The 25,829-nt window shown below is 39.5% G+C and overlaps 1 protein-coding gene across 1 annotated transcript in view; it reads left to right on the top strand.

Moving 5' to 3' along the window:
- The window catches only part of Gucy2f (guanylate cyclase 2F), a 97,823-nt gene that overhangs the window by 27,428 nt on the left and 44,566 nt on the right, over nt 1-25,829 (top strand). Inside the window, 4 exon segments of the mRNA NM_053831.2 lie at nt 7,379-7,733; nt 9,093-9,177; nt 12,942-13,038; nt 18,400-18,531. Coding sequence (NP_446283.1) covers nt 7,379-7,733; nt 9,093-9,177; nt 12,942-13,038; nt 18,400-18,531 — 669 coding nt within the window.

Here is a 25,829-nt window from a genome sequence, read left to right as displayed (position 1 = left end):
CTCATGAATACTGTAACTTCACCACTCCTTTTTTGTCCTCCACCTCAATTTCAAGTTTCGTTGTTTCCACCATTTTTGATTCTGGAGCTTCTGTGAAACAACAGAATGGATTTCTGGTTGTTGTTTGTTATTTTTTGTTTCATTTTTGCAGGGGTCTGTCTGTTTTCAGTACCTGTCAGGAGAGGGAGATGTCTAAGTATTCCTTCCTTAGATATTTAAAGACCTTTCTCTCATTAATGCTCAGCCTTAGCCCTACTAGCATAGTGTCAAACAACTCTAACTGATACTCTTTTCTAGTATTCTACAAAAACACAGCTGTTTACTGCTTATCAATCAACCTAAGTTTGGTTGGCCTCCATGATGCAAAATCACTTACTGCTCCTATATCAGCCTTCTCTCCTACATGTTCTCTGGCCCAGGTTTGCAGAGGTCTTTGATAATACTAATTTCGAAACACTAATGTTCTGTTTCTTCTCTCTGTATTAAGAAGTCTATGGACAAATAATGTAGGACAAAACAAGTCACAAAAGGGTGCACATGATACTCCTTTTTGTTGTTGCCACAGCTTTGTAATTAATTCAACAATATTTATTAAGCTCAAACATAGCACATTGGTTTAAAGCTTCAAAGAGACTTTAGTATGCTTAAACTCTGTATCTTTTCTTTATTTTAAATTGTGTTGATATTGGTACCCTCTCACAGAACTGTGAGAATAAAATGAGTGAAGACATTAATGAATTTGCCTGATAACTAGTAACCCCTTAATAAATGTTAGTCATACTATTAATAAATTAGCCATTGTTAATATTACTGTGACTCAGGAATATTACTGCAGGGGATGTAATGAGAAGCAAAATATAAACAGGTCTTCGTTCCAATTAAGAAGTAATGGTTTTACCATTTGGGGACATGGAGACTATAACTGGTTACAGATTTCAGACTGGAAAAGGGCAAAACCACCACATTTCCAGGATGATGTTGCCAGAGACAGAAGCTACTTCTCATACATGCAAACAATAGCAGGTATTGTACATTCAATGTTTTCTCTGTACTAAGTAGTTTTCATAATCATCCCACTGAATCCTCAACAACTCACAAATTACACACTAACGTTTATATTTTATGAGTAAGGAAATTAAAGCTCAAAGCAGTTTTCTCAAGGTCAAGACAAGTGATAGACTTGGGATTCCACCCAAGATTGCTACCAGAACCTGATCACGGGACCACACATCACACCGGGCCTTATTATACATAGCTAGTGAGTAGCTAATGCTTATTCTTTACTAAAGGAAAGTAATGGAACTAAGTGACTGATATTTTGATCTGAACATGTTTATTGGATTCTTTTCCCTGGACATAGGAGATAGTAAGTCTTTACAAGGTGCCATGAAAAGGGAACAGTTCATCTAAAATAGAGAGATGTAGGGATGGAAACCCACTGACAAACTGCCTAATATGGTCTCAGGAAGACTGAGCAAGGATTATCACTATGTACCTTTATACTTTGGCACAAAATAGACTTCTGAAATTAGGTATTGATGCTTGAATTCTCCCCCCTTTTCAAAATTATACTTTAATGTTTGTTTTGAATGAAATTCTGTTGGCTACAAGCACACATTGCTAGAACATACACTTTGGATATTTTCCTCAAGTGTGGCCTTATAAGGTTAGGCAAAGGGAATCCTCCAGGTTTCTTAGGATGCTCGTCGTGGGGAGCTTATGGTCCTTATACCTACTGTCCTTCATTAGCCTGAATGTGGATGTTTGGCAGGGCATGCTGAGCTGAAGGGGAGACAGGCAGCAGCTTGGACATTTCAGAAAGAAGCCTAGGAGACATTTCAAAAGTCTGTAAAGAAAGATTTCCCAGGTGTCACAATGACCGCAGTTGTCTACCTTGCTCTTAGAGTATTGTCCTCATGACCGTCACACCAAGCATTGCTTATTCATCGAGCTTCTGACCAAGTCACAGGATTCTGATCATGAATTATTGTATCATTTTAACAACAGAAATTCAATTAACTTAAAGTTCTTAAGTCTCTTCATGTGCCTGGTTCTTGTTTGAAAGTGGTGCTGACTTTTTTAAAATTATTATTTTTTAATATTTCTTTACAGTCCAGACTTACCCCCCTCCCGGTCCACCCTCCAACTGTTCCACATCCCACACCTCCTCCACCCTAGGGCCACCCCCCCAACCCCTGTCTCCAAGAGGATCTCCCCAGCCCAGCCCATCAGACCTCCCCACTCCCTGGAGCCTCAAGTCTCTTGAGGGTTAGGTGCATCTTCTCTCACTGAGGCCAGACTCGGGAGTCCTCTGCTGTATATTTGTTGGGGGCCTCATCTCAGCTGGTGTATGCTGCCTGTTTGGTGGCTCCATGTCTGAGAGATCTAGGAGGTCCAGGTTAGTTGAGACTGCTGGTTTTCCGATGGGGTCGCCCTCCTCCATAACTTCTTCCAGCCTTTCCATAATTCAACCACAGGAGTCAGCAGCTTCTCTCCGTTGGTTGGGTGTAAATATCTGCATCCTACTCTTTCAGCTGCTTGTTGGTCTTCTCAGAGGACAGCCATGCTAGCCTCCTATATGCACTCACACAACAGTATCAGTAACAGTGTCAGGCCGTGGGATCTCCCCTTGAGATGGATTCCAAGTTGGGCCGGTCACTGGACCTTCTTTTCCTCAGGCTCTTTTCTAATTTTGTCCCCGCAGTTCTTTCAGACAGGAACAATTGTGGGTCAGAGTTTTTGACTATGGGATGGCAATCCTATCTCTCCACTTGATGCCCTGTCTTTCTACTGGAGGTGGACCTTACAAGTTCCCTCTCCCCACTGTAGGGCATTTCATCTAAGGTCTCTCTCCTTTTGAGTTATGAGGTTCTCTCACCTCCCAGGTCTCTGGTACATTCTAGAGGGTCTCCCCACATCCTACCTCCCAAGTTTACCTGTTTCCATTCCTTCTGCTGGCCCTCAGGGCTTCAGTCCTTTCCCCCCAATACCTGATCATGCTTTCCTCTTCCCCTCTCTGTCCCCTTTCCCACCCAGATCCCTCCTCCCCTCCTGTTTATTGCTTTCTTCTCCCTCCCAAGTAGGATTGAGGCATCCTCACTTGGGCCCTTTAGTTTGTAAGCCTTTTTGAGTTTTGTGGATTGTATCCTTGGTATTCTGTACTTTCTTTTGGCTAATAGCCACTTATCAGTTAATGCATACCATGTGTGTTCTTTTTTGACAGGGTTACCTCACTCACAATGATATTTTCTAGTTCCATCCATTTACCTGCTAAACTCATGATGTCCTTGTTCTTAATAGTTGAGTAGTACTCCATTATGTAAATGTACTACATTTTCTGTATCCATTCTTCTGTTATGGGACATCTGGGTTTTTTTCTAGCTTCTGGCTATTACAAATAAGGCTGCTATGAACATAGGGGAACATGGTGCTGCAATTTATTTTATTCAAATAATGATTGTTTGAAGAAGGAGGTTTTAATGTACACTTCTGAAGACCAAGTGATGACAATCAACTTTATTCCAGCATAAACTGCTGAAAACAATTTAGATAGCACCGCTCTTTACTGTGACCTTATTCTCATTTTTAAAGATTCTTAAAAGCTTAGAATAGAGTTATTTAAAGTCATGAAACAAAAACCAGTGTTATGTTTCACTTACCATTTATTCTTTTTTTTTTCTTTTCTTTTTTTCGGAGCTGGGGACCGAACCCAGGGCCTTGTGCTTGCTAGGCAAGCGCTCTACCACTGAGCTAAATCCCCAACCCCTTACCATTTATTCTTAATTCAATTATTCAGATTTGGATCTACACAGTAAGCAAAAAGAATAGCACAAATAATTAATGTTTTTTTTCCTTCTGGACTGTGAGGTCAACAAAGTCATCTGTCTGTCAGTTATTCCTGCCCATTCTGTCTTGCTTCTTGTCTTAGTCAGTTTTCTGTCCCTGTGACAAAACATTATGAGCAAGGAAGCTTATAGAAGAAAATATTTAATGGACCTTACAGTATAATAAGATGGTGAGTTTATGACTATCATGGCAGGGAGCATGGCAACAGGCTTACATCTGATCCCCAATGTGGAGAGATACATAGATAGATAGATAGATAGATAGATAGATAGATAGATGGACGGACGGACGGACGGACAGACAGACAGACAGACAGACAGACAGACAGATAGATAGATAGATAGATAGATAGATAGATAGATACGTAGGTAGGTAGGTAGGCCAAAAGTAGTAAACCACCTTCTCCAAAAAGATCACATCTACTTCAACAAGGACACACCTCCTAATTCTTCCCAAACACTTCCACCAATTTAGGACCAAATATTTAAATTTGAGCCTATGGGGGGCATTCTCATTCAAACCACCACACTTTTTAAAACTGTTTTAGTGAGAAGTGAGGATAGGGCTACAGAGCATGTTCAGATATCCCTTGTTTCTTCCTCTACTTATTTTCACTACTTGCTACAAATACTAGCAAGAGAACTAGCTAGAGAACTACTTGCTAGAGAACTTTTGTGATTGATACCAATAGATCATGCTTTGGACTTCGGACTTATGTATGTGAAGGGCAAAACCATTGTTAAGGAGCTAAATGGGTGAAACAGACCCAAGCTTTCCTATGGAATGTGGGCCAGGGTGACAGCTCCTTGTTTGTAATTGCATACGGCTTGTAAACTTTTTTCTCGGCTTCAAGCCCCTTCTCCATTACACCTTTGTGGCTATGAGAGCACTTACAGCAGCAGCCCCGCTCCGTGTGTGTGTGTGTGTGTGTGTGTGTGTGTGTGTGTGTGTCTGTCTGTCTGTCTGTCTGTCTGTCTGTCAGAAATGAAAGAGGTGAGAAAAATCCCAATCTTCAAGTTTCAGTAATCATAGGGAGTTGCTGTCAGCCAGTTCTACCAGTCGGTCTACCTAAGATCACAGAGGCCAGCAGAAAACAGTGTCATGTGTCATCTCAGAACAGAAGTGTTTTTTAAGAGTTTCGATTTTTTTCCATCATAGAGAGATATGGTCTCTTTCCCAGAAGGCTCGATGCCTGTCACAACAGAACACAGTGTTCTTCTCTGCTTTCAGGGGGTTGCTGCACTGTGGGGATTTAAAAACTAGTTTTTATTTTACTATTATTGATTTTGGACTCTGCCTTCTTTCCTTCACCTTTTCTCATAGCCTACCAATATCTAGGAAAGTAGTTGGGCTCTTGCAGGCATTCTAAAGGCAAGAACTGTCCACAAAAGTCAGGATAGGGGATTATTGAAAACTTGTAAAGTGACCTCTGTGTATGTTCGTTCACTAAGAAGGAATATCCTGTTTTGATGTATTTCTAACGTGTTTCTGAAGAGTGCGTATTGGGATTGGATAGTGGAAAGAGTTCACTGAGACAGAATTCAGGAGGCTGAAACTCAGCAGTCTAACAAGCTGGAGGAAGATATAGCTATTTAGAAAAAGGAGGGGTACTTATTGTATGTGGAATGGGGGTATGTTGAAATATAGCATTCAAGTAATGTTAATGACATGAGCAATTGGCTATTTGAGTCTGGACTACAGGACAGAGGTCTGAACTGGAATCTTAAATCTGAGAGTTATAGGGTAGATATGCTATTTCAATTAATAAAATTAAAAGTGGCTATGTAAGGAGAGAGTGTAGATAGACAGGAAGCTAAAGACCTGAGTTTGGGGCACTCTAATATGAAGAGAACAGAAAGCTAAATAAGAACCCATATTTAGGCCAAAAAATATTTACTTGCTAATTTTAGTCTCTTGACTAAGCTAAAAGTCAAAAACTTTTAGAGGAGATCCAAACCAGAAGGGACTATAGCTAATGTTTTTTTTTTTCAAGAAGACTAATCCAAGATATAAGAGTCCAATTTTATGTTTGAATAAGTAAACTTGTCAGATAGCCTAGCTCCTCTGGATCTTCCTTTTCTAACTATAAAGATACCTAATCAAATGTTATAAAAGGTTATGATAACCATAATTCTGTATTATCATTTATGTATGGTAAAGTATGACTCACCCAGACATTCTTTCCTTAGGAATAGTCTATTGCTTTTACAACTTTTAGATATATTAGAATCTCCTCAAGGTTGTTCACAAACCCCAAATTAGCACCTCAATTTGTTACTATGAGTTTGGTGATGCTAATATGTAGTCATGGTTGACCCGCCATATTTTATGAAAACAAGGCATGGCGCTATCCTGCTAGCTATGCACCTCTCTGCATATTGACTTGCATTTTTTTTTTTTTTTTGGAGCTGGGGACCGAACCCAGGGCCTTGCGCTTGCTAGGCAAGCGCTCTACCACTGAGCTAAATCCCCAACCCCTTGACTTGCATTTTTAATACTAACAATTCAGTTAACTGTTAAGTGTTTTTGTTTTTTCCCTCACACATGAAGCTTCTCACAGAAGTTTAGCTCTGTAGACGTTAGGATATAAAACTTGTGAGTAATCAGCTTCCCTCAAAGCTTGGTAAAAACGATATGATCATAAACTTCTTGACTTCCATACTTGATTTGAAATGCGATAGGAAACTATGTGGCCATGGCTGTAGGGGGGCTGCAGAGTAGTGGGGGCTGTTTGTTCTCTTCACCTTTTATGATAAAAATACAAGAGTTATTCCAAAAATAACTTACAATGAATAGTACATCAGGCATGGTATACAAATACCAATGCCTTCGGAATGATTTTGTAGCAGGCATAGACATTCGATTTTCTGTAGCCTACCTATTGATATATGGTGGTTTCTCCAAAGAGTTTTGCCACTTTCCTAGACAATTGGATGTAGGATTTGTTGATTTAAACTCAAGTCATCTAGTATGTGAATATGCATTTAAAACTATCCTAGTGGCCATTTTCTCTGAGGAGTATGTGTCTAATAGACTAGGCATTTTGGACAAAGACAGGGAGACATGACACAGACAAGGATTGTGGTGACCAATTATTTACAAACTTGTCATATATACCTACCACTCTAGTAATGCAAGGGAGTGATTTTATCATGCATAGCACACCAATAATTTTCCTGGTAAATTTCCCCGGAACTCCCCTTGTCTAGTTTCATGCTTGGTTTTTAGTGCTCTTTTTAAATCCTAAATCACATTTTTTAGTTGAGTAGCATAAACATATACTGTATATGACTTGGTTTGCTCGTAAAATTGTCATATTTGATATATTTAAAGATGTTAGGGCCTTGGGGGAAAACAGAAAAATTCAGGGAAGAAACCAAGCAAGTCCTCAGAAATATTTCCCCCCTCTGGGTCTTCAGAGCTCTGCTCCATTCAGACGTGTGGCACATAATAATGAAGAGAAGCTTGGAATATACTCTAAAATTGCTCTAGGGTGAGTAGGGCTCAAGATAATTGTAATTTTTAAAAATAGGTTTCACCGTTGTTTGGAACCATCTACAATTCAATTTACTTTATCGCACAAGCCATGAGTAATGCTCTGAAAGAAAATGGACAGGCTAGCGCTGCCAGCCTGACTCGGCATTCCAGAAACATGCAGTTCTATGGATTCAACCAGTTGATAAGGACAGACTCAAATGGAAATGGAATTTCTGAATACGTAATCCTGGACACCAATGGGAAAGAATGGGAACTCCGTGGCACCTACACTGTGGACATGGAAACTGAACTGCTAAGGTTCAGAGGGACCCCCATTCATTTCCCAGGTGGCAGGCCTACTAGCGCAGATGCAAAATGCTGGTTTGCACAAGGGAAGATCTGCCAAGGAGGTAAGGAGTGGGAAATGACTGGTCATCAATTTAGTTCATCGTGGGCTATAGGGATGCTTCTTTAAGACAAGGTATATTTTAATATTGAAGCACTCATAGAAGGGTAGACATCTGTATTTCAGGTTGTACAAACATCTTGGCACCTTATCTTCTTCACTTAAAAATAATCAGAGCCACAAGAGGCACTTTCTAGTCTTAAAGATTCCTTCACAGTTTAAAAGCTAACCGATCACTGGTTCTGAAAGAGGCCTCAATCTTTTCCAAAGACATTACTTTAATGAAAGGAAAACATTTTCCTCCCTTGACTTTAGTTGCCTGTGACCTGTGGTTGCTATCCTCTACCAGAAAGATCACCTGTATATCTTACTTCTGTCTGTCAGTCAGATCCTACAAGAATGCCATATTTACACCATCTCCTCACTGAACTGCCTACCATTTCATTAAAATTCTTTGCCTTACAGCTGAGCACAAAATCACCTTTTACTTGTTGCTCATGTAGAGGTTGCAGCTCCCCATTCTCTGAATGTATTACACTGCTCCTCGAGGGTAGGGACCACAGTTAGTGATTCTGATGTGCCTCAGCAGTCCAGCAATTTGATTGGCTGGTAGGTCTCTCCTAGCTTTTGGAAGAGGTAAACTTCATCAAATCTCTGACAGCCAGTGCTTACCTTTAGAAGTACCCATGTTATTCTGACTTAAGTACCTGCCTATACATTTCCAAAAATATGTACACTTATTTGAACTAAGGTTTGACTCTGATTTTACGTTAACATGACACATCCAACTGCCTCTTCACTCACATCATCAAATATTTTCTCTTGAAATATTTGCAGTCTATTTTAACATTTAGATTTCATGAGACCAACTTATATGCTTATGAAAGCACTAATTGTCATAAATTGCCCCTACCTCACTCTTGAAGGACAAGTATTATGTAATTCATGAGGTATTGGACTCAGATTAAGAAGGGCTTTTATTATAGAAAACATAACACTTACCCTTCACAGGTAAGCTACCACACCTATTCTCAAGAATGTTATTGCTTTCCTACATAAATGAATGCACTCAGAGTTTTCCGTTTTTTTCTTCCAATGAAAACACCCTGGTCAGCTTTAATTCAAGAGATTCATTATTGTCAGAGTGGTGAGTGGGTTTGCTTCAGAACAGTGAAATTGCTTTCTTGTCCATAAAGTCAACAAGACAGACTATGTTGTAGGAAAAAAAAATGGAATTAGGTTAGGTACATCTGGCTTGATTTTAGAGTCACCAGAAAGCATGAGGAGTCTCTCTATAGTGTGCTTAATTTACTGCTTTTTCTGTTTTAATGTTGTTCTTTTTCTTCTCTCTCTCTCTGAGCAGGTATTGACCCTGCCTTAGCCATGATGGTCTGCTTTGCTTTGCTTCTAGCCTTGCTGTCTATCAATGGATTTGCTTACTTTATCAGGTACTTTTTTGGGTTCTTTTTGTATATACAAAATAGAAGTCGACAACAGCCTTGTTAATATTGATTTCCAGGAAATCATGCTTCAGTACAATTGCCCCATTATATGACCCACTGCTTTTCTTTTCCACAGTGGTTTACCATCCCTACTGGTCCCATTTAAGACTGAAATGTTTTTATGATGCTAAGAAAAACTTTCACAGTTGTACTGTCAGTGGTGATGTTGCCTATGAGTAGATCAATATGATGGTGAGACAAGAGAACAGGATTTTAAGCCTTTCTACTATTGTTTAAATATGCCACACCTTCTCCATGAATTGGTATGGTAGCAGATGGAGTTGGAATACTGTACTTTAGACTTTTGAAACTCTTTGCATAGCGGTGCTAAGTCATATATCTGGTCCTGCCTCATCGTTTAGTGTGTAAGGGCAATTGTTGCGAAGTCTGAAGATTTGAGTTTGAGTCCTATGACCCACAATGGTGAAACAAGAGGATCAACCCCCACAAATTGTCCTCTGACCAACAAATGCACGCTGTGGCACATGTGAGCTCCTCTTTCCTCCTCACCGTGCACACACATAGGATACATACAAATACTTTCGAAGGTGTAGAGAGAATAGCTTAGTGGATAAGATTGGGTACTGAGTAGCTCTCAGCACCCACGTCAGGTAGCTCAACACTGCCTGTAATTCCAGTAACAGGAAATGTGATGCCTTCTTCTGGCTTCTGCAGGCAGTGCACTCATGCAGGTACCCATATGTACATACACACACACATAATTAAAAATAAAGAAGTAAAAGTGAATAAAGCACTTACCTCGGTATGTGATTTTATAGTAGTTACTCAATAGATGGAAAAACATAAACCGTTAGTAGACTTCTCCTGGTAATTGCTGAGAAGCCAGGATCTTCATTTGGACACCCATGCTTCTAGTCCACTGTATTGCAATCCGCACTTTTACTGTTCTTCTTTCTTAGATTAAACATCACCCTCTTCATTCGTCAACATCATAGTCATCACTAAGTCTGTCTTCCACCCTCAAATCCCTTAACAGGTGGTCCTCTAATTTGATGACCTGTTTTCAAGACTGGTCTGAATGTGACATGCTGCCAAATAATTTAATATTCATTCAACATCCTTAGATATTCAGCAACAATAGATGACCAATAATACCCGCACCCGCACCCAAGGAGATTTTAGGAGTCACAGGCTCTTTCTACTCACTATTTAACCATTTCATGTCAAGGTAAAAATGGACTCAGAGTCAGCTGCTTCTATTCCTAATCAAATGATAATTCTTGCTTGTCTTTTAAACAGAATGGATTGGCACTCTGGGTTTTGAGTGAATTCAACCCATTAGTCATTAGGAAGAGAAGGGAAAAAAGAAAAAAAGTGGGCCCACAAAGGTGGGGGACTTGTTTGGAGCTTTGGAGCGGAAGGGCAAAGAAGACTGAAGAGGGACATGATTGGAGAGGGACATGATTAGAGAGGAAAATGATTGGAGAGGAAAATGAGTTTGAGACAATTGGTACTTCAAGTGGTCACAGAAAACTGAGAGATGAGAGAGTGGCACATCATTTCCCAGAGTCACTTGGTCCTTGGTTCCTCACCTAACAAAGCATAAAAGATGTGCCCTCTTCGCTGCCTTTCTCTCTCTCTCTCTCTGCCCACCACGGCTGCAATCAGAAGAGCCAAGCAGCTGATGAGTTTCTGTAATAGATGATTACTTGCAGGAGAGTGACTCTCTGTTCCTTCCTTTTTTTGTGTGTTTTGATTGTTTAAGGTTTTTTTTTTTCCAGAAAAAGAAAGACGTGAAAAGAACCTAACTGCTCCAAAACAAAGGATCCTTTGAACTTCTCTTTTTTACTTACTCCTCGAACCAGATTGCATTGTCTTTCTGTAAAGCTCTGCTGAGCTTTCTGATACTAATGATGATAATGATGATAATGAGTCCTGATACTTCCCTAGTGCTTCCTGCTTTTCAGAGCACTTTCACATACATTATCTCATTTGATTTTCAAAACAACTCTCTACGGCAGGGAATATAAGGAGAGTTATTCAGCTAGACAGGAGGCATTGAGGCAGGAAGGGGTTAAATGATTTATACAAGGTCACCTGCACCTGGCTAATTAATGACAGAATCAGTACTGTACCCCTCCCTCCCAAACTGGGAGTCTAATTTGCTTTCTACTAGACTGTATTGCGAAGTACAATTATTTTCACAGGTGTGCCTGTTTTAATGTGTAGACAATTTTCTACACATATGAAACTGATAAGTTAGGGAGTGATATTTTACTTTGCCAAAAATTCATGTGCTCTACCCAAGAAGTCACTATAGGATTCTTTTAATTTTCACTGTTGGGTAGCAGCTCCCACCAGACAATGAGAAACACATTGTTTGTTTCCAAACTAGTGACATCACCAAGACAATTGGGTTGCTGGTACTTAAAGTCACAGTGATGTTATAGATGTCTCCTCAGACCAGTTTGGTAAAGCATTTTGATTCACTAGTTGGTTCTCTCACCCTGGCTCTTGCAATGAACACATTGCAGTATTGAATAATGGAAAAAGAAAGACAGAGAAAAGCCTGTGAGCAGACCAAGAAAGAAACAGGGGAGAGGGAGAGGGAGAGGGAGAGGGAGAGGGAGAGGGAGAGGGAGAGGGAGGGGGAGGGGGAGAGGGAGAGGGAGGGGGAGGGGGAGGGGGAGGGGGAGGGGGAGGGAGAGGGAGAGGGAGAGGGAGAGGGAGAGGGGGAGGGGGAGGGGGAGGGGGAGGGGGAGGGGGAGGGGGAGGGAGAGGGAGAGGGAGAGGGAGAGGGAGAGGGAGAGGGAGAGGGAGACGGGGGAGATAGGAGGCAGAAACGAAAGAAAGAGACAGTGGGGAGGAGAAAGAGAAAGAGGTGGAGGGTGACAGACAGACAGACAGACAGACAGACAAAGGTTCCTTCCTGATCTTAAGTTGCCTAAGTTGCCTGGTAGACCTACCTGACTGTGTGAGGTAAACATCATACACTCCCATACCTCTACTGATTTGTGTTAAATAATTATATTGCCTGCAAATTAATGGGCATGTTTAGAGAGACTCGTGTTTAAACTGTGTCTGTGTAATGCTCAGACAACAGACTAATTCAGTAAAAGGGGAAAAAAACCCAGCCAGCCCACTTGTATAGAATCATGTAGACAAAGCAAACCACTGACTGATTTTTTTCCCCCACTTTTCAACCTGTTGCTTTGGCAACGCGCGCCTGCAACTTCGTGAGACAAGTGGTCTTATGGGCAGAAATCTGGGCCTACAGCCAGGGGCCAAGGATTCCAGTTCCAGCTCTGCCTAAGGCTAGGGAATCTCACACAGTTTTCATTGTTTTGCTTTGTTTCCTTAATGTGTTTTTGTTTATAAACTGGGGATCAATGACTTTGGCTCCAAGATTATTAGGATGTGTAGGGTGAATAAGGCATATGCAGAACTCCTTAAAATGAGCTGGAGGAGCTTGGAATGTGCCCCTGATGTGAGATCACTATTTTATTAGTCTGGGATCCCTATACGTTACCCTTGATTCTTTTTTAGATACCACTTCAATAATATTTTCATGTGCGTAAATCTTGTCTTTGTAAATTGTGATAACTAAGTTTGTTGCTATAGATATTATGGTAAAGATCCATGTAATGTGATGCATATATTTCATTCATAATGTGTACCTATAGCTATACCTCTATTAAAACCAAGCATCAGCATCCCCTCCCTGACGTCTTATTTCATATTTGTTTCAGGCGACGTATAAATAAAATCCAGTTGATTAAAGGACCCAACAGAATCCTGCTGACTTTGGAAGATGTGACATTTATTAACCCCCACTTTGGCAGTAAGGTAAGTAGCTCCCTTTCTGGCTGTATTGTCTCATGTCATAGGCAGAAGCTACAGGTTAGCATCGAATGCATGCCATTTATTACTTTCAATTATGACTTGCTGTAAGAGTAAAATCTATGAGCTGCAGAGATTAAAGGCTAGGCTATCACAACCGACAGTCTAAGAGGAAAATACATACTGTATTTGGAACACTTGCCAGAAAGAGGAAGACAATCTCACACGAGCCTGCTCATGTGTACAATTAGGAGAATGGACTAATGGTCACCAGAAGGTCAGAAGCGTAGAAGACAGGGAAATAGTCAGATATTAGATAAATGGTACCAAAATACAGTTAGACAGGAGGAATAAATTCCAGCATCCTATAGAACACTTGGGTGACTGTAATTTACAACTTCTTGCATAATTGACAAAGAAAAAGAAAGAAGATGGACAAAGGAATGTAAAGTTTATTTACATAAAGAAATGATAAAGGGGACTAGACCTATGGCTGAGCACTTGAAAGCTGTATTGTGCTTGCAGAGGACCTGAATTTATTCCCCAGCACCCAAGGCCAGTGGCTTACCTATAACTCTAGCTCCAGTGGGTCCAACACCCTCTTTGAGCCTCCTCAGGCACCTATATGCGTGTAGCAGGTACACATACACCTATACACCAATTCACAAAATAAAAATACATTTAAAAAAAAGAAATGTTTTATATATATAATTTAAGAATATCAAAATACTAATAACTCTCATTTTTCAGCATGTATTATGTACACATATCAATTATTCAGTTTTATACCCTGATATATGTATCAATATTAATTGTTAATTATAATTACATATATAGTTCGTGATATATCTCAGATAATGATGACTTAGAACTGTTTCGAATGTGAATACAATCCACTCTGGGCAAGAGTTTAGCTTTGACTTCCTATAACCCCTTTTAGATAAATTTTACATTAGCCTCTCACACCCAACACAGTGCTTTTACTAGTAAATGTACTAATAAAAGTTTGGAGAAACATAGTTCAACTCATCAAAGAGGGTTGAGTTACATGAGAGTACAGGTTGTATTTGTGTTATAGTAGGTAGTCTGTGTAAGGATCTGCTACTGTGTCTGGGATGCATTTTGTGAGATTATATATATATATACATATATATATACATATATATACATATATATATATGTGTGTGTGTGTGTGTGTGTGTGTGTGTGTGTGTGTGTGTGTATCTTCCTTACCTCCTAGGGCATTACAGTCAAGTTGAAGACAATGAAATCTTGCAAGGAAACCAATACGTGCCAAATTGTACAAATGAACCGGAAATAGAATAGGACTTTAGAAAAGTCAGATCAATAGAAGGAGCCTTTTAGAGAACCATATCCAAAGCTGAGTCTTAAAAGAATGGAAGGTAGAATTTGTCTATGTCACAGATTACAGACTACTTATCAATCACTTTTCTTTGACCCTCCCAGGAGAAATTAGTAGTAAGCTTTGAAATTGCAAATAGAAAAACTGAACTTATAAGCTTTTTAAAAACTTGGCTTGTAAGTGTTGGTATTTATTACAGAAGGGTGATTGCAAGCTAACACTGTTGTGTGATATACTGCAAAGTAATTAGAATAGGGGGTTTTGAATATTCTCATCACAAAGAAATGATAAATGTTTGAGATGATAGGCAGCTTAATTACCCAGATTTGAGCAATATGCAATGTATGTAACATAGCATCATAATGTATCCCACAAACCTATATAAGTATTATGTATCAATATATATTTTAAAAAGTTGGGATTGGTCAAAATTTGGTTATTGGTTATTGGTTTTTGGATTATTATTATTATTAGTAGTAGTAGTAGTATTAAAGACTAACTTTCTGTGGTTTGATACAGTTTCCATCCTGTTTTTCTATTGTCTTCCTAGCCCTGAGGGATACCCTAGGCAGAGGAAACAGCCTAAAGAGAAGCATAGAAAAGAAAGCATGTGCGGGACAATTTTGCTAAGAGAGCTGGTGTGTTGCCTTATGCTAACCTCTTTGGTTGCAATAATGATATTGATCTTCGCATAGTTTGTAGTGGTGGCAAGATGTAGAAAGAGGATACAAGAAGCATCATATTGTTTCAATTTACTACACCAGATTTGAGAACTTAGCTATCATGGTTGCAAACTGCTCAGTTCCTTAAAAATGATCCTAAAACTTACATTGAATTTGTTGGCTATGTGAGGAATGGAATTGTGTGGTAATGTCCTGTATGGTCAGTCAAATGAATTGATGAGCTATTTAATTCATTTCCCACTGAAAATCATCTGGATTAAATCCTTAGATGATTTTGTTAGGTGAATATCACCTTCCTAGATATGTACTGATGAAAGACAAAACTATCATTGTGGCTGTATTCTATACCCACGCCCCGAAACACACTAATAATTGGTTTCTGTTTTTTGAAACTACCAGAGGTGACTAGCAGTTATGGTGGGGGAGTCACTCTGGGTCTTCCACTCAGTATTCTTTGTATGGAATTTCCCAACTGAATCAGACATAAAAGCCAAAGCTCTGAGGCAATATCAATCTATAACTTGATACCAAGACAAAATAATTCAGTCCGGTGGTCAAAAATATTTTATCTAGAAATGTGATCACTGATAAAGTCTTGTGAAAAGGGAATTAAATGTGCTGAAGTCTTGATCAAAAGATAAAAACCTGTTCTCAAACCTCCTATTAATTTGGTATTATTCATGTCAACCTGACAGTTCCTGATAGCTGCCTGGATGTTGGGCTGTAAAGTAGCAAAAACAGTAAATATATCCAATTATGGACTAAGTTGGTCTTTCCAATGCATAGACCTTGTATTAGCCTAGTGAAATCTACTAATATTTAAACTCGCCTGTGCTGCAAAATTGTGCCAGCACTTGGAAAACGCCACAAAGAGCACACTAGTGCTACTGTCAGACAGACAGATTGCCTAGGGTCTGAGACAGTGCTCATGATGACAGGTCATTTCATCTATGCATACCTTTTGACCCTGAAGAGAATAAAAACATCATTGCGATTCTTAGTATAAAAATGAAAAGACATCAAATATCAATAGCCCTAAGGGACGTTGGTGCTTGTTTGCTTGTTTAAGTGTTTTGGTCTAAGTGGAAAAGAATGGCATTACCCAAGCAGAAGAACATAGCTCTCTGTCCATTTTAGGGATTTGGCTTCTCTCAAAGATTCGGAGTGGAACAGATAGGGGAAGCATATATTTTGCTTAATTGCTCTGCAGTCACAAACTTGCAGCTGGCTGTGTTTAATCAGTCAAGAAACCAAGCCAAGAATTCCATCCAAAAGGAATGTCTGAAAGTGTAAACTCTTTGAGAATACAGAAATGATTCAGTCTAGAAAAATTGGCAGGTCAGGAGAAGGCAGGTCAGAAAAGGAAGATTTTATAAGGAAGTGAAGCTGAAATCCAAGTGTATGTGGATTTTGGCAGAATTTATCATTTTCTCCCTTGCCCTTTATAGAGAGGGCTGTGTCTTAATATATATCTACGTGCTCTTGCTGAGACGCGAAAATAAGAGAAGTAGATGGCTCCCTGGCCTTGCTTTCTTTGAGGGAGTGCAGGTTGATGAAGAGGTTATGTGAGGAGTCAGGTCTTACATGTTGCCCAAGTCTTGAGCTGTTAACATTTCAGAACATTTTCTTCGGACTTGGTGTGGAAAAGAACTTAAGTCAAGATTAAAGCAACCAGTTGATCAAAGACCATTGTAATCACAGCATCAGAAATGATTTAAGATTAACTCTTATTGGCAAGCAAGTCTGATAAAAAGCATGATGTGGTAAGAGCACAGGATAGGGATGTATAACAACCAGATCTTTGCTCAAGCCCTTTATTCTTTAGCTGTCTGTTTCATCCTTATAAAAAGAGAGAATATTGGTGGTATTGCCTATAACCTTGGTCCTGGAAGGCAGGGGCAGGAGGACTGTGTTCTTAAGGCCATTCTGTAATACATGATAGAGTCTTTGTGAGACTGTCTGAAAATAATGAAAACACTACCGTGACTACTAGTAATAAAAGTAATTAATGATAAATGAGTCAGTGGGTGATATTAGTGTTGGGCGAGGGTCCTTGCCTAGATAATAATGAGGGTATCTAATTCTTTATATTCATTACAATCCTTTTAAAAGACATTTACAGAAATATAGAGAATACTATTGAGGTACCTGTTGACTTACTCCATCTTCACATAAATTATATCTCCCGGCTTACTTGGGGGCATGGAAGCTTATCTTTAAAGGTTAACACAGATTGCAGGGAACTCTCTTCATTTTGTCTTTCAAGTGGGAAGCTTGCATCTCCCTCTTTCGGAATATGTATCCAAGTAAAATCAAGGAGTAAAGGATCTGACCTACTTCAGTCTCGAACTTATCATGGCCTAAAACCCATTTACTACATTTCTTCTTAATTGCTCTGTGGGAGGTCTTCCGTCAGAAAGAACATTGGTATTTGGCAGAGTAGAATAAAAAGGAGCCAGTATTTGGAGTCACGATCTGGAATTATTCCCTAGTTCTATTTTTTAAAGTTTTGCTTTCTCTACACTCACAGTTCTCTTCACTAAATCATTGAGTAGATAATTTTTGGAAATTAATTTCACCTTTGGGGTCTAAATGTCAAGTCTAAAAAAGAGAATTCCATGTCAAATTAACAACAGTAATATTCTTCTTTGTGTAACATGTCCATAATTCGAATTTTTCTAGAAACCAGGAATGATACATTGCACACCTGTAAATCCAGCTCTTGAGAAGCTGAGACAGGAAGATTATGAGTTCTAAACCAGCTAGGACCACACAGTGAGACCCTGTCTCAAAAACAAAACCAAAAAACCCCACCAAAAACAAAACAAAACAAAAAAACCAACCAAACAAAAACCAAACCAAAAACCAACCAGCCAAACGAGCAACCAATCAACAAGTAACAATTTAGGTACTGAGAGGGTTGTATTTATACATTGAGGAATGTATAGCTATATAAATAGATGTATTTATATATATGTATATCCTTCTGTGCATATATATATATATATATATATACACACACATATTAGCAACTAAAGAAATAGGGACTATGAATTTGAAAAGAGCAATTGGGGATGCAAAGGAAGGGGTTGGAGGGAGAAAAAGGAAGGAGAGAAATGATGGAATTATATTTATTTTCAAACAATAAAAACAAGAAAGTTATCTGGGACTTAAAATGGGAAGTTCACCTTTCCTTGATGGTATATAGGATTTAAGTAAGATTCCAATGGCATCCTTAAAAGAGGTTCTGAATGATTAGAATGAATTAGTTTCAAATAATGACAATTTTGTTCAACCCTTTTCCCCCTAATCTTTTCACAGAGAGGAAGCCGTGCCAGTGTAAGCTTCCAGATTATCTCAGAAGTTCAAAGTGGGAGGTCTCCAAGGCTGTCATTTTCTTCAGGTAGTTTAACTCCAGCTACTTATGAGAACTCCAACATAGCAATCTACCAGGTAAGACAGCTGGAGTATTCTTTAATCTGCAGCTTTCTCAGTTTTAAAATGAGGCTGCCATTGAAGAGTCTTCAGGTGAAAATATTGAGGCTTTTCCCCCCTGCAAGTTTTTCTGTCTGCATCCATTTACAAGCTTGTTTGATGTTTTTGGCAGTGATCTCCCCCCCCCCCCCAACTCATCTTCTTACTTGAAACTTCATTAATACTTCAACTTGGTGCATTTACTAGGTTTGTGTGTAAAAGACTTGAGATGCAAGTAGCTAAAATGTGCCAATCATCTCTCAGCACTCTATGTAACAGAAGAAATGAATCTCTGAGTTACTTTTTGGGTTTGAGATGTCCAGAGACACAGATACGTGGGGTAGTGTTTGGAGGTAATAGTCAAAGTCTGGTTGCTTTTCCTTTACGTTTGTCTGGTGACACTGAAACATTAAAAATCCTTTCCTTTTAGTCACCTGTACTATCTTTAGGACTAACAGGTTACTTTCTGCTTTACAAAATAGAAATCCCCTTTGAAGTTTCTGTCTTTCAAGATTGAAACTTCAATAGGGAGGTCACCTCCTCGCTATTGTTCTTAGATATTGGAATTTGGCAACCAGAACAAATCTTGCATCTCTTGTAAAGATGAGCTGTTTCTTCTCAGCAGGCAAGAGTTAAGCAGACAGTAAGGAGGAAACTCTACCGTCCTTCTGTCCCTCCTAGCTGAGGCTTTCCCAGTGTGGTTTCCTTGTGTTTGAAGACAATCCTGAGAAGCAGTAGACACTTTCATTGTGAATAGTAAATGGAAAGAAAATCTAAAACAGGGAAGAATTTACAGTGCTGACTGCAATGGATTTTTCCAAGGGAATATTTTCCTCTATCAAATAAATAATTCACAGGGGGTTTCCTAGGGATTGAACATATTACCCTCCAAACTTTAGGTGTTAAATTTTAATGACCAGCACGATGACATTTAGAAGAGCTTGAGATTTTCAGTGAAAAAGTGAGACTCAGACAAATATGTGTTTTTCTCTCCATTATGGATCCTAGATTTTATAAATATATAAGCCATATATAGAGATATTTGACATGAATGTACAAGAAAGACTGGGGGAAGGGAGGAGACTACTGGGAGAGAGGGGAAGAAGTAGGGTATGGGGACCTGAATGTGGTACAGAATATTCTCAAAAGAACTCTTTAGGAAACCTTCACTGTGTACAATAAATATCTGTCAATAAAGTGAGATGAGTTATTTAAAGGGATAAAATCAATGTGAGTAAAGCCCTTACAAATAAAACTTCATACAATGGCCCACTTGCCTTTCTGCCTTCCACTATGTCACAACATAATGTTTCTCTACTTTAAAGGATGTGACACCACCATCTTGCACATAGACAACAGCTCTCACTCAACAACTGAACCTACTGTCCCTTGATCTTAAACTTTTCACTCTCTAGAACTTTGATGAATAAATTCCTGTTTTTTTTAAATAAATTGCCCAATTTCACAAGTGTACTACCCAGGCCTGCATACTGAATTAGCCTAGCATATGGTCTTTCAGTATACCTGAGGGTTTTATCTTAATTTGAAGCAAAAAACCTCTGGATTTTACCATAATTTAATGAAAATGAAAAAGGGGATTTGTTTCCAAGTGAGCTTGGGGTTCTAATGAATCTTCTTTCTGAAAACCTAAAGGTGAAAATGATTGGATAGCTTTGGAATGTCAAACAGAATGAATTTAGACCTTTACAGTTGCAATTCGCCATTAAGATTCTGAAATGAATATTAATGACTTTTGATTTTCATTTACCAAATTAGAAGTTGAAATGAGTTCTTAATTCTGAGGGCTCATTAAAAAAATTATGCCCAGACTCTCATTCTCACCAATTGGGTCTTGTTGGTATTCAGCTCGTAGGAACCTGTAACCAGGCACTGATACATTTTTAAGTCCAACGATGTGCTTTTGATATGTGTAGCAAGGTGTGGCAATTGCTAGACAGAAATGCCTCTAAGGCCACATCTGGCATGGGTCTGCCATGATTCTCTGACTCAGTGGACAAATTTATGTGTTGGATCATAGTGTGCTTTATTTGGTTGGATTACAAGGTTACAGTGTAGAATTGAGAAAGATTAAAAAAAAAAAAACTTGTTACTGGCCTTGAAGATCTTGTCAGATACTTCTGTGTTTTGGAAGTTGAAAAGAGAGCTAGCTAGATTGCTTTTTTATAATTGGCTGCTGCTCAGTCAATTCCTGAGCTGGGATCTTTTTTTTTTTTTTATTAACTTGAGTATTTCTTATATACATTTCGAGTGTTATTCCCTTTCCCGGTTTACGGGCAAACATCCCCCTCCCCCCTCCCCTTCCTTATGGGTGTTCCCCTCCCAACCCTCCCTCCATTGCCGCCCTCCCCCCACCAGTCTAGTTCACTGGGGGTTCAGTCTTAGCAGGACCCAGGGCTTCCCCTTCCACTGGGAGCTGGGATCTTTTAAAAAATATTTTATTTATTTATTTTAATGTGTATGGGGTGTTTTACCTGCATGTGCATCTGCACCACCTGTGCATGGCCTTAGAGTACAGAAGTGAATGTTGGATTCCCTGGTACTGGAGTTATAAATAGTTCTGAGCTGCCATGTGGGTGCTGGGATTTGAACCTTGGTCCTCTGGAAGAATAACTAGTACTCTTAACCTCTGAACTACCTCTCTAGCCCCAGAAGGGTGTTAATAACAATAACACCACACAGTGAAGTCAATATTAGACTAAGAATAAAGTGTAAAGGAAGAAAGACAAATGTTCATAACTGCCTGGCTAGGGTTCAAGAGGTTTCTAAGATGGAGTATAAATCAATTGAATAAGAATAAGATAGTATTGGTCGCTCTTGGATTTCTGATGGGGTTGAAAGTCCACTTATAGTCTCATAGCCAACAAGTCTAATTAGCACTGAAAGAATATATTTGAGAAGGTAGTTTTCAGATAGTATACAAGCTAATCAGGAAACAAAATTTGGGTTTATAAGCCTTTTTAAAGTTAGGATAGATAACAGAGTGTTCTATTTAATTGACAAAATGATGGACTGGGTGTTAAATGTATCTTATACCTTATAAATTACAGAATGGTAATAGCTGTGCTCAATTTATATCTGAGATACAAGAGCCTTTTAATTGGAAATAACAGCAGCAGCAACAACAACAACAACAAAAACAACAACAACGTCATCCAGCAGCTTTCTCAAATGCTCCTTTATTAGAAATTGTACCACCATCAGTAGATTCTGTTTCAATAAGTCAGATTCCCAATACTTGTTCTATAGCCAAGCATGATGATACATACTTGTAATCCCAACACTTGTGAGACTAGGTAAGGAGGATTGTTACAAGGATGGGCTGAGCTACATCATCATTACCAAACAAGTAAAAGCTGCATAGTGCTACCCTCTTTTGGGGAGATGACTCAGTAAATTGCTTCCCACAGAAGCATCAAGACTTTGTTTAATCCTCTAGAACCATTCAAAAAATAAGTATAACAGTGTGTGTTTATAATCCCAGCACTGAGGAGGTAGAGACAGGTAGATATCCCTGGGACTTTCTGGCTGGCCAGTTTCGTTTGCAACCTTATATTCAGTGAGAGATCCTTTCACAAAAAATAAGGCAGAGAGCAACTGACAAAGAGATACAACTTCAATTTCTGGCCTCTACATGCACATGGACTTCCCTTACATGAAAACACACATACATGCATGAGCGCGCGCGCGCGCACGCGCACACACACACACACACACACACACACACACACACACACACACTTAAAACCAAAGAAAGAAGGAAACAATCCCAACCAACCAATCAAATGAGACAGAGAATTGTTCCTGGGAGTCCTGGAATTCCCAGATAAGATGCTAACTAGCCAAAGATGGGTGTTTCTAGGTGGTTCTCTAAATTGTCCTACAAAGACACATATATGTATTCTAATTCGTGTACAGATATATAGCCTTCCATAGATACCTTTTGAATACAGGCAGGAGAGCCAGATGAGCTGACCATTGGGGAGAAAACAACAACAGCAGATGATCTGCTCTAATAACCATAGTCTGTGGGACTGGAGAGATGAGGTAGGAAGCGATGCAATCTTGACTCAAATCATGGACAAGTCCCTGAATTCAGTTCATCTTCTGCTTCATTTTTTGATACCTTTCAACTCTCAGCCTCACCCTACGGGCTCCTGCTTGGCTCTCCTTTCTCTATGCACTTGTTTATCTTTCTCTGAGCTTTTGCTTTTTCCTCCTTCCTGTAACACTTAACCTCTTTCTTTCCCCCCAGCCATGGTCTCTCATCACAGAAGTATAGGTCAGTAAAGTTAAAAAGCCTTTATAAATTACCAGGTAAATGTGATTAGAAAGGCCGGGAAGGTGAAGACAAGGCCAGTTAAATGGATATGCTAAGGCTAGAAGCCGAGTCATGCTTAAGACCTTGCTCTCTTGTTTAAGCTAATTCACAATGGCCTTACTGAAAAACAGATAGACTTTAAATTACTTCAGAAAACTTTCCCAAGTAGAATTTGATGTTTCTTTTTCTTAATTAAAAAGCAAGTGATAAGTGGAATATTTTATCATTCTGTTTTAAGAGACCAAAACAAAGCTATTTAGCCCGTGTGTGGTGAGGATAAAACTGCCCATTTCCTCCTTCTCCCTCATTTTTCATGAGTGAAGATGCACACGGACTCAGTAAAAATTTCCTTATGGAGTATGTGAGAGAGTTAAAATTTAAACAACCAAATCCTCCAAACACAGGAAGCCTGACAGAGAAAAAGAGGAGTGGACTGGGCTTGGAAAGATATTGGTGTAGTTTTAGCTCTTGGGTTCTTTATGGACATATGAGACTGAGTCAGGTGTACATAAGACCCTTTCCAGTTCTCAAATTTAATAATTTGACAGGAAAAACCCATTGTTAGCTATCATGGCATGAGTAGACCAAATAGAAGGCCAACCTATGTCTCTGATTAAACTCCACTAAGGAGGTATCATGTATAATCTACAAGGTGGTCAGAGCAGACATACACCATATGAGGACATCACATTCACACTGACATGTTCTAACTCAAATGTGAGTTGTACAGAAGGAGATGCAGGCATTCTGGTTTCCCAGACTAGTTTTGGGTGGGGTGTCAAGCTTCACATCTGTCTATACCATCTACACCACAATTACCTATTCATTATGCACATTACTCAGTTATTATTTTGAGTATACTTCTGAAATTCCTTTAAGTTGTGTTTTTCTTGGAACCCAGAGCAAAGTTTCTTTCTTCCACCCTGATAGCACCACTCTACCCCTCCTAAAAGAGGCTTCCCTTGGCAGGGAGAGCTTGGTGATATGCAGAATGCACACACTACCATTGAGATGTGCTCCCTCGTGACCAGGGTGTTGTGTGAGTAAATGCGAGTGTGGAACATGCATGCTTGTAAAAAGCACATGCATTTAGGCTGCTGCCCCAAAACAGAGTGCACAATTATATACTCAAAAAATTACCCTGGTCTTTTTACACCTGAGGGAAAACATCATTATCTAATTAGCACTATGGTGCCATAGCAGCTGGTAGTTACTAAGGGCCAAGTGACAGTTGCCAGAAAGCTGAGAAAGCTCTTTCATCCACCAGTGTATATTCTCCATTGTCTCATTTTGAAGAATTCCAGTTAGACTTTTGTTCTATCGGCTTAAGGCTTAACCTTTGATGGCTGTAAAGGATAAAATCCTTTGTAAAAATAAAACTGTTAATCTCATGGCAGGTCCTCTTGACTTCTGTGAATGAGTTTTAGATCTCTGCCTGAGAGCAGAATTTGATAAGAGAGGCTTAGTGTGAGGTCAGTGGAAAGGCTGTGAATGAAGGGAGCATCGTAGAGATAAGGCAAGGGAAAAGGCTGGACAGTAGGTTGCAAGCTTGAACATGGATTAGAGATACAAAGAAGAGTCTATAACATTCACACCGCAGGTCCCTTTCCTACACCTTACAATTACTTAGGTGTTCTGTGGAACTCAATTATTTGGTGCCTCTGAACAGTTCCCAGCTGACCCTGATGCAGCTGGTCCGGGGTCACACTTTGACCATTCTGGTACAGCCAACCACCAATGCTACGGTGCCTTGCTAAGCTTCATGGGCAAGGAGCTTGCCTCTCCTAGATTGTCCAGCTCTGCAAGGTCTCCTAGAGTCATTTCCTAGTTGAACGGGGCTTTGAACTCCTTGCCTAGGAGAGGCTTTGTAACAGAGTGCGGGGGAGTTACTGAGATGCCTATAGCTACCATTACCCTTTGCCTCTGACAGCTTTCCAGATGAGCTGCGATAGCTGGGTATATTCCTAGGTTACACATTCCTATTTTCACAATTCGATAGCACAGAGCTCTCTGCTTTATTATCTCTACTTGGTGACAAGTAGGTGCAGCCGGAAATGAAATCTCCAGGCTATAGGTAATAGACGTGCAGGCACTTTGAAAACCAGGGAGCACAGTGTAAGACATTACCATTATCACAGAGAAAAAGGAATCTCTATTTATATTGCTTTTAATTTTTTTTTTTGGTTGGACAGAACTAAGTAGGTCTTGATGACCGATGACTCCTTGAGGCTATGCATGCAGAAGAAAATTATCAGGTGCCTGCAGTGAACCGAAGGAAGACAATGAAATAATTGAGTTTGAATTGACAGCGACCATAGAAAATGTAGTTTTGTGTTTCAAAAGTTAAGAATCAATGCTAATTACTTAGATTTGATCTTTACACATGTATCAAATTATCACACTCTCCCCACAGACATTGAAACTCAAAAAGATAAAATGATTACAAATGGGAAAAGTTGGGAATAGACTTTTGAAAGGGTCTAGATGACCTCTTACTATGGCGGCACATGTATGAATCAAAATAAAAAATGTTTAATCTACATTTAAATCAGTCAGTTCAGGTTTAATGTGGGAGAGAGGCCCCACCTCCAGCCCCATGGTCTGTCACAAGAAAGCAGAATGAATCAAGGTAAATGCTGCAAACCTTCCTGGTACTCCATCTCCTGCCTTACATCTCCTACTACAGGCGCCTCAAGGCAGTGGAAATTGCAATCACAGATATCGCCATTAATCGAAGCAAGCTGTGTGCTACATCACTTAGCTATGGATAACTGAAATGACCTGACCCTTTCTGCGGTTAGTTAAGGAAGTCGTTTCAGAGTGGTATCCATGCATTTCCTGGGATCTGTATCCCTGTGGGTTGTTTTCCTGCTCGCCGTACTTTGATACTTTTAACTTTAACTTCTTTGCGTGAGTTCATTTCAACTTAGAATACAGA

The sequence above is a fragment of the Rattus norvegicus genome, chromosome X (assembly GCF_021556685.1).
Source record: "Rattus norvegicus strain SHRSP/BbbUtx chromosome X, alternate assembly SHRSP_T2T, whole genome shotgun sequence".
Taxonomy (NCBI): Eukaryota; Metazoa; Chordata; class Mammalia; order Rodentia; family Muridae; genus Rattus; species Rattus norvegicus.
Note: the sequence above shows the minus strand (reverse complement) of the source record. Positions and strands in the feature narration are given on the sequence as shown.